Source organism: Octodon degus, unplaced genomic scaffold, assembly GCF_000260255.1.
Source record: "Octodon degus isolate 3935 unplaced genomic scaffold, OctDeg1.0 scaffold00047, whole genome shotgun sequence".
NCBI lineage: Eukaryota > Metazoa > Chordata > Mammalia > Rodentia > Octodontidae > Octodon > Octodon degus.
The window spans coordinates 7236872-7245777 of record NW_004524623.1 but is presented as its reverse complement, the minus strand read 5'-3'; the positions used below and the strand labels follow the sequence as shown (position 1 = coordinate 7245777).

Sequence of the window (8906 nt, the reverse complement as noted above, 5' to 3'; positions counted from 1 at the left end):
CTTGGGCAACAGTTTTACTATATCTCCTCCAAAATGCAGATGTTGGCTTTTTTTCTTTGAAGTATCAGGGAGTAAAGCCAAGCAGTGCTGGGATACAGCCCTTTTAATTTTATTTTTGAAAATAAAAATAAAGCTAAGTTCCCAGACTAGCCTAGAATTTGTGTTCTTCTGCTTCAGATACTCAAGTAGCTGAGATTACAGGTATGTGGCACCACACCCAGGGTGGGGCTGAAATGTAATGGCTAATGGGATAGTCTTAAGGGTGGGGCCTGAAGAGGTGATTAGATCCTAAGGGCCCATACCCTCATGAAGGGATTGAGGCCCTTGGGTATTTGCCTCACAAGTCCTTCTGGCTTCTTCCATGTGAGAACACAGAGTTTCTCCCACAGAGCACAGTGACAATGTGCTGCCTTGAAAGCAAGGAGCAGCACTAACAAGTGAGCCTGCTGGATCTTTGGCTTTTTAATTTCCAGAGCTGTGGGAAATTAAATTTCTGTTTTTTATAAATAATTAGGTCTTATGTATTTTGTTTCAGCAGCAGAAACAATGGCATAAGACATTGTGTCGTTCCTTGCACAAATCTGAAGAACACAGAATACAGAGATAACTTCAGCATGAGAAAAAGAAAGTGAAATGAACATACAGATTTTAGCCAAGAACCCCAGCATCAGGCCTATCACAGGAACTCCAGTGAGTGCTGGGCAGGTCCTCAGAGTTCTAGGGTTCAGGTTGGCTCATGTAGTCCCAGTATCCAGGCCCAGTCTAAAACCAGCCTTTCTTCACTGTCCCAGGCTCTAGGGACACAAGCTTCAGGATCACCTCAATCTTAAGAAGGCACCTGCAGCTCCAGCTTCATTCTAGCCCTTGTGAATACAGGTTCCAAGCCTACTATGTTATCAGGCCAGCTGCTGGAACACTGTGGTCTAGTAGATTTAGATTGAAGGCCTGCTCAAATAGACTCAATGCCAAGACATCCTCCACAGACTCAAGCTTCAGGCTAAACCCCATGTGCCCAAGGCCAAGACTTTCTCCGATAGACTTGGGCTCCAGGCCTACACCATGGACTCAGGACCAGGCTCATCCCTATGGATCCTAGAACCAAGCCTTCCCAAGTGCCAGATTAACTCTGGTGGACTTTGTTTCCTCCAAATACAGACTCTAGATCTTCCTATGCAGTCTCAGTCATGACACTAACTCCAGTGGGCTCAAGTATCAGGCTGCCCCTATATTGAGACCACTTCATTGGCCCAGATTCCATGGCTGAACCACCCCCCATATGAACCTAGGCATTGTCAACTCATGTGAGTACTCTTATCACCACAGATTCCAGCAGACCTTACCACATAACCCATCTAAAGTGTCTAGCCAGTCTAGCTGCCTACTTCTGATCCCACCAAAAGAAACAAATGAAACAGCAGTAACCATTTCTGTAAAAATGGAGAATGTTATGATTTAGATCTACAATGTACCCTTAAAATCTCATGTGCTTGGAGGAGGGACCTAGTTGGAGGTGGTCACTGGAGGATATATATTTTTAACCTGGCTCCTCCCTTCTGTCATTTTCTTCTTCCTGGCTGCTATGAGTTGAGTAGTTTTTCTCTGCCATGTCTTTCCACCATTCCATTTCTGCCTTAGAGCCAACCAACTGTGAATTGATTCCTCTAAAAACCATGACCCCAAATAATCCTCCACTCCTTTAAATTGCGCATGTCAGGTATTTTGTTCCAGTAACAGGAAAGCTGACTACTACACTTTCTACAGAGGAAGTGGGGTTTTCCCTCTGACTGTATCTAACCATGTGATTCATGATCTTTTTGTTACTTTACCTATCTAGCTGAACCCTCTCCCAAAAAATCTCATGCCCATAGGTGAGGATTTGGGGAAATGATTGGATCATGGGAGCATGATACTTGTCAGTGAATTAGTCCACCGGTGAGTTTATAACTAAATGATATTTGGAGGTAAAGCATTGTTAAAGGAGATGTGTCACTGGAGGCATGGTTTAGAATGGTTTATCTCCCTACTTCTGCCCTTCATCTCTCTGTCTCTCTCTGTCTCTCTGTCTCTCTCTCTGTCTTTGTCTGTCTGTCTGTCTCTCTCACTCTCCCTCCCCCTCCCTCTCCCTCCCTCTCTCCCTCTCTCTCTTCAGCCATTGCATGAGCTCTTCTGCCATGTCCCTCTGCCATGCTGCCATGTAGCTCTAAGTGTGGACTGGAACCTCTGCAAACTGTGAGCCAAAGTTCTTTCCTCCTTTTAATGGTGAGTATAGTAATTGTGTCTCAGGCATGAGAAAGTAAGACACCTTTGGGACTGGTATGTAAGAGGAGTTTGGAGAAGTTTGGAGATTATGGCTAGAGAAAGCTTAGATTGCTATAAGCAGAGCAAGATTCTAGTTGGAGTTCAGAAGACCAGAGTGCTGATGGGAATTTGGACAGTAAAGGTCAGGCTCATGAGCATTCATTTGGGAAGGAATATCCTGTTGGAGTTGAATTACATAAAGGCATGTACATTGTATTCTGGCAAAGGGTTTGTCTACATTTTGTCCATGTCCTTAAGTCTTTCTGTGAGGCTGAATTTAAAGGTGGCAGACTAATTGGGCTGGTAGAAGAAATTTCAAGGCCCCTCACTGCTCATTCAGACCATGGCATGGATACTACTGACTGCTTTTAGATAGATTTATAGTAATAATTAAATAGTAGAGTCAAGAAATGTGAAAAGTTTGTAGTTTACATCAGAAAAATAGAAAAGATGGTTTGAAGGTATCTTAGGAATTGGCCAGACCTCATCCATCACAGGATCAAGAGTGTAAAAGGGGGCCAAGGAGATGGCTCAATGGAATAAGCACTTCCCTGGCAAGTGAAAGGGCCTGAGTTCAATCCCCAGCTCTGAAAAAAAAAAAAATTGTAAAAGGGTAAACTTCTTTGAAAGACTTTCTTTTGAGAAGAAAACCCCAGAGCACCCTGCTTATTCAGGGCTGCCTAAGCAAGTGTCTGCTCCAGTTCATCCATCCAGGCAGTTAGAGGCTACAGCTGCCATGGACCAAGGTGATAACTTCTTTCTGCTCAAGCTAGCTGAAGACTTTGGCATCCTCCCTATGGTATTGCTTTTGTAGGTGTGCAGAATGCAGAAGTCATGGAGCCAGGGTGGTTTCTAAACAGATTTCAGAGGACAGCCTAGGAAATCTGGCAAAAATGTGTCAAAAGGTCACAGTTCCTTTCTAGGAGCCACTAAGAGGGAGATGGCTGAAGCTGTGGGTATAAAACCAAAAATGCAGTGGAGAACCCAGAAAGCTGGAGATGCTAGGAATGTGGAACTTCTGCTGAGGAAAACTGCAGGTGGTAAAACAAGCCCATGAGAGAGGCCCCTTGGGCTGCACTCAGAAAATCCATAGGAGTAGGCTGTCTACACCATTTAGAACACACAACTCACCACAACTTGCCCTGGATGCAGAACATAGAGCTGCAGAGTTTAATACTTACCCAGCTGGGTTATGGTCTTGCTTCACTCCTGTTCCTTTCCATTCTCCAGTTCTTCCCTTTGGAAAGCAAATTTTATGCTATTTATGTTGGAAATATTTAACTTTCTTTTTGATTTTCACAGGCACTAACAGCTAAGTTTGTTTTGAGTGTTAGAGAAAACTTTGGACTTGAATTTTCAAGAGTGCTAAAACTGTTAAAGACTTTGGAGCCTCTCAGATGGACTAAATGCACCTTGCCTAAGATCATGAACCTTTTTGGGAACCAAAAGTGGAATGTTATGGTGGAGATCTAAAATATTTTCCAAAAATCTCATGCACTCAGAGGTGGTCCTAGGGAGGGAGGGTCTCAGGGAGCATGACTGGAAGGTTGTGTTCTTATCCCCAGCTTCCACCTTCTCTCACTGTCTGCTTCCTGGCTGCCGTGGTTGAGTCATTTCCTTCACCAGGCCTTTCCTCCATGCTAGTTCTATCTTACAGCCACCCACTCGTGTATAGAATTCTTTGAACCATGAGCCAAACAAACCTGTCCTCTGTTCAGTTATGCATCTTATATACATTCTCCTATCTATAGGAAAACTGACCAATACAGATATCTATAAACTGGCTATAAAAAAATCTAACTATGATCAAGGAGATTAGTGAGATATATGAGAACACAGATAACTAAATAGTATCTGAATATACAGAACAAAATGAAAAGTTAAACAATGAAAAAGCCATAAAAAAAACAAAATCTGTAGCTGAAGAACATAAGGCTTGAACTGAAAATTTCATGGATAGCTCTAAGCAGACTTTACCAAGCAGCAGAAAAAATTAGTGAGATTGAAGACAGATCATTGAAATTATTCCATCATTGGAAAAGAAAATGAAAAAGAATGAAGAGAACCTATGGGACTTACAGAATGCCATCAGATAAGTCAATATTCGCATGTGAGACTTCCAGAAAGAATGGAAAAAGAAATTGAAAGGAAGCTTGTACAAAGAAACAGTGACAGACAATTTCTTAAGTGTGTAGAAGAAAATAAATCCTTGGAGCCATGAAGCCCAAAGAACTCTAAATAAATTAAATATGAAGAAAGCATCCCCAAAAGACCTTATAATGAGATTCACAAAAGTCAAAGATTAAGACGTCACTTCAAAAGCAACAAAAGAAGAGACTTGTAAGTAGAACTCATTGAAAATGATTGATGGATTTCTCAACAGAAATTTTGTTAGCCAGGAGAAAGTGGGTGGTAGTTTCATGGTGCAGGAAAAAAGAAAGAATGACAAAAATATCATCTTTGGCCAAGGGATATCTCAGAAATGAAGAAATAAGGACACTTCCAGACAAACAAAACCAGTGAAATTTCCTTACCACTAGATCTGCCTTGCAAAAAATACAAAAGCAAGTTCTTTAAGTGGAAACAAAAGGACATTAATTGATCACATGAAAGCACAAAGCTCACTATAAAATAATAATATAGTCAAATTAAAAGGCTAGGCTGTAGATCAATCCTAGACTGCTTCCTTAGCACACTGGAGTCAATGCCCAAGACTGAAAAAAAGAGAATGCACAATCCAGACTAAGACTATTGTGGTGGTGCATCCACCACTGAGTGGTGGCGCTTGCCTGCATTCTCAGCCACTCAGGAGGCCGTGATGAGAGGACCACTGCTCAGCACAGCCCCCCCTCCAAAAAAAGAATAGTACTAGAAAAAAACCCTGTGGTGGATAAACAAAAGATAAAGGGAAAAAGATCAAAACACACCGCCAGAGGGCCGGGGAGATGGCTCAGTGAAATAAGTGCTTCCCTGGCAAGCACAAGGGCCTGAGTTCAAACCCCAGTTCTGAAAAAAATAAAAAATAAAAAATAAAAAAATACAGCTACCAAAAGGAGTCCCATCAAATTATAAAGTCAACAAAAGAGGAACAAAGCAATTATAAGAAAATAAAATGGCAAGAACAAATCCTTGTTATCAATAACTACTCTAAATGTAAATATATTAAGTTCTCTAACAAAGAGAAAATAAGTAAATAGATTTTTAAAAGAGAAACTGTCAAGATTAAATTACATGCTGCCCACAAGACACTTATATCAACTGTATAATCACACATAGGCTGAAAATGAAGGGATGGGAAAAGATACTCTATACTGAAAGTGAAGGGATTGAAAGAGATTCCATGTAAATTGTAACCAAGAAAGCAAGAGTGGCTATGCTTATATCAGACAAAATATATTTTAGATCAAAAACTTGCAAGAAACAAAGAAAGTATTGTATAAGTACAGGTGTCAATTCATCAAGAAGTTGTAAATATTCACCCAACACTGATGTACCTAAATATATGTGAGGAATATTTGAAAAATTGAAGAAATGGAAAGTGACACAATAATAGTAAAGAAGTTCAAATACCCCACATTGAAAATGTTAGCTCACTAGACAAAATAATAAAGAAACTATTTGAAAAACAGAGTAAACCAAGGGGACTTAACAGACACATGAAGAAAACTCTCCCCAAGACAGAAAGTACAGACATCCATTTCAAGTGCACTTGAAACGTTCTCCAAGACAGGCTACATGTTAAGCCTCAAAACAAGCCTCAGCGAATTTAAGAAGATCAAAATCATTAGCTACCTTCCAAGTACAAAACTGAGATGTTGTAAAACATTTCAGTGCTGTAAAATGTTGGGCAATCAAGAATGGGAAAAAATTTTTAAATATGTGGAAATTAACATACTTCTAATCAATCAGGAAAACATTTCAAAATCTTGAACCAAATGAAAATGAAAACAATATACCCAAACTTATTACATGTAGCAGAAGTAGTCAAAGAGGAAAGTGTGTCTCGATAAATGCCTACATTAAGAAACGAGCCAGACCTGGTAGTACACGTGTGTATTCTCAGCCACTCAAGAAGCAGAAGCAGGATGATTGTAAGGTAAAGGCCAGTCTGAGAGACATCTTGTTTCAAAATTTTTAAAACATTAGAAGGGCTGGGGGTGTAGCTCAGTGATGGAGCACTTGTCTAGCACTCATGAGGACCTTGTTTCAATCCCTTTATGACTACTTTTATTTATTTATTTTATTTTTTTTGACAGTTCCATTAAATGTTTAATATTCATATTACACATTAAATACAGTCACATGGCAGCAGCAGTTTTATTAGGTAGTGTCCAAAAGATTCCAGAGTAAGTTTGGCCATTATGTAACCTAGACGGCTTTACCTGCAGCACAAACTAATAAGAGGACTCCCCACCCCCACCCCGGCCTCTGGTGAGCTGATGAGCTATGGCTCGTTAGGTTTCCCTGGAGTTAGGGCTGAGCAGTATCAACCCTTTAGTTGTGAAAGGCGAGTTGATTTTATCACCTGAATACTTAAGCAGAATTTAGACTACCCGCATGTGGAGCTTCTTGGAGTTGTAGATGTTGGAGTCAATCAACCCTGGCCAGGAAGCCAGACACTCTTGCCTGAGTTCCTGAGGCCACATGGAAGAGCCTGGAGCTCAGAGATGCCCCCACAAGCAGAGGCTGCCTTCTCATTGGGAACCCCATAGATGGCCCCAGTTAGTTCTTTTGCTCTTGGTAAAAGGAATCAATGATGTCTTTGTACTTCTCCAGGACTGTGAGCCGCTTGAGTTTCATGGTAGGACCCAGCTCTCCTCCTGAGATGGAGAAGTCTCTCTCAAGAATGGCCCACTTCTGGATGTGATAGGGCTGGGCAGCTGCATTTGCATTGACCCTCCGGATGCTCTCTTCGATGGCCTGGTACACAACTTCATCCCGCTGGCTCACAATCTCAGACACGGTGCTGGCTCTGCTGCCCACCCTCTGGCAGAACTCCACAGCTTGCTCTGTCAGGTTGTCCATTGGGTTAGAGGTATCTGGGTCCAGCGTGCACTTCAAGGTGAGCAGCATGGACAAGAACTTTCTCTGGTCACCAATAAGCATGGCATTGCTGATGATGGGCAGCTCCGTCTTCACAGCCTCCTCAATGGGCATGGGAGGCACATTTTCCCCACCAGCCATGATGATCAGCTCTTTGAGGCGCCCTGTGATGTAGAGGAAGCCATCCTGGTCCAAGTGGCCTGTGTCACCTGTGTGTAACCAGCCCTCAGAGTCAATGGCCTCCCATGTCTTGTCCTCCATGTTCAGGTAGCCCATGAAGATCGTGCGGCCCCGTAGGCAGATCTCACCAATACCCTCTGCATCTTGGTTGACCAGCTTCACCAAGCAGCCAGGTACCACCTTGCCTGAGCTGTACAGCCGGTAGTTGTAGGGGTTGGACATGAAGTGGGGGCCTGTGGTCTCGCTGAGGCCATAGCCTGCATATAAACGGATATTGAGGCCCAGGAAGAAGCGCTGTGTCTCAGCCGTCATGGGGGCTGCCCCATAGAACTTCTTCTGGCACTTGGCAAAGCCCAGTGCCTGGCGGACCTTGGCCAACACCAGGTAATCTGCCAGCCTGGCTGTGAAGGGCTTCAGATCACTGCTGGGGCAGGTGAGGTTCTGCTCCAAGGTCACTGACATGGCCCACAGCAGCATCTTGCGCCGGATGAAGCCAGCTTGTGCGGCCACCTCCTGGATGCGCTCCATGATCTTCTCCCACACACGTGGCACACCCATGTGGGATATTGGCTCCACCTCACGCAATGTGTTCACCAGGCTCCCCTTCAGGGCATCGGGCTCTGCAAAGCACACCTGGGCACCCCACTGGATGCCGGTCCACAGGTCATAGATCTGTGCAGCAATGTGGCTGAGGGGCAGGTAGCTGACCACTACCTCCTATTGGACCTCAGCCGGCTGGATGTTTCCTGCCTGGCTGCCATACCGCGCTGTCCATGTGATATTGTCTTGGCTCAACATCACACCCTTGGGGTTCCCGGTGGTGCCTGACGTGTAGACCAGGGCGCAGCACTGGTTGGGTGTCTGGGCCTCAATGATGCTGTCCAGGGACTCTTCGGGGACTTGGTGTCCCAGCTCCATGAATTCCTCCATCGTGTACACGTTGGCCATCTTTGTGGGAGGAGGTTCCTGGTATATCACCACTGCCTTCAGGTATGGCAAGTTTTTCCAGATCTTCAAGATCTTTTCCAGCTGTTTCTGTGTGTTGACCACAATGATGTTGGCACGGCTGTCGTGGGCAATGTACTAGCAGGCCTCAGGGGAGCTGGTGGTGTAGATGCTGGTGACAATCCCACCTGCAAACACAGTGCCCCACTGCTGAGAAGAACCACTCAGGGGAGTTGAAGCCCAGGATGGCCACACTGTGGGCTCGTTCCAGGCCAAGCTTCAGGAAGCCCTTGGCAGCCTTGCGGGTGATCAGGTAGTACTGGTAGTAGGAGATGCGTTCTCATTTGCCCTGACGTTTGAAGCCCAGAGCGCTGAGGTCTCCATATTTGTCCAGGGCCTGGTAGAACATGCGGTGTATAGTGTAGGGGGGCTGTGAGCAG

The 8906-nt window shown here is 44.1% G+C and overlaps 1 protein-coding gene across 1 annotated transcript; it reads right to left on the bottom strand.

The window, feature by feature from the left end:
- Positions 1 to 7020: 7020 nt before the first annotated feature.
- LOC101571049 (long-chain-fatty-acid--CoA ligase ACSBG1-like) lies at positions 7021 to 8902 on the bottom strand (the record flags this gene model as incomplete). The annotated part of the gene is given in 2 exon segments (XM_012514957.1): positions 7021 to 8670; positions 8672 to 8902. Coding segments are annotated over 2 exon segments (1881 nt in total), but the record flags the coding sequence as incomplete, so codon positions are not given.
- Between the last annotated feature and the right edge of the window lie 4 nt (positions 8903 to 8906).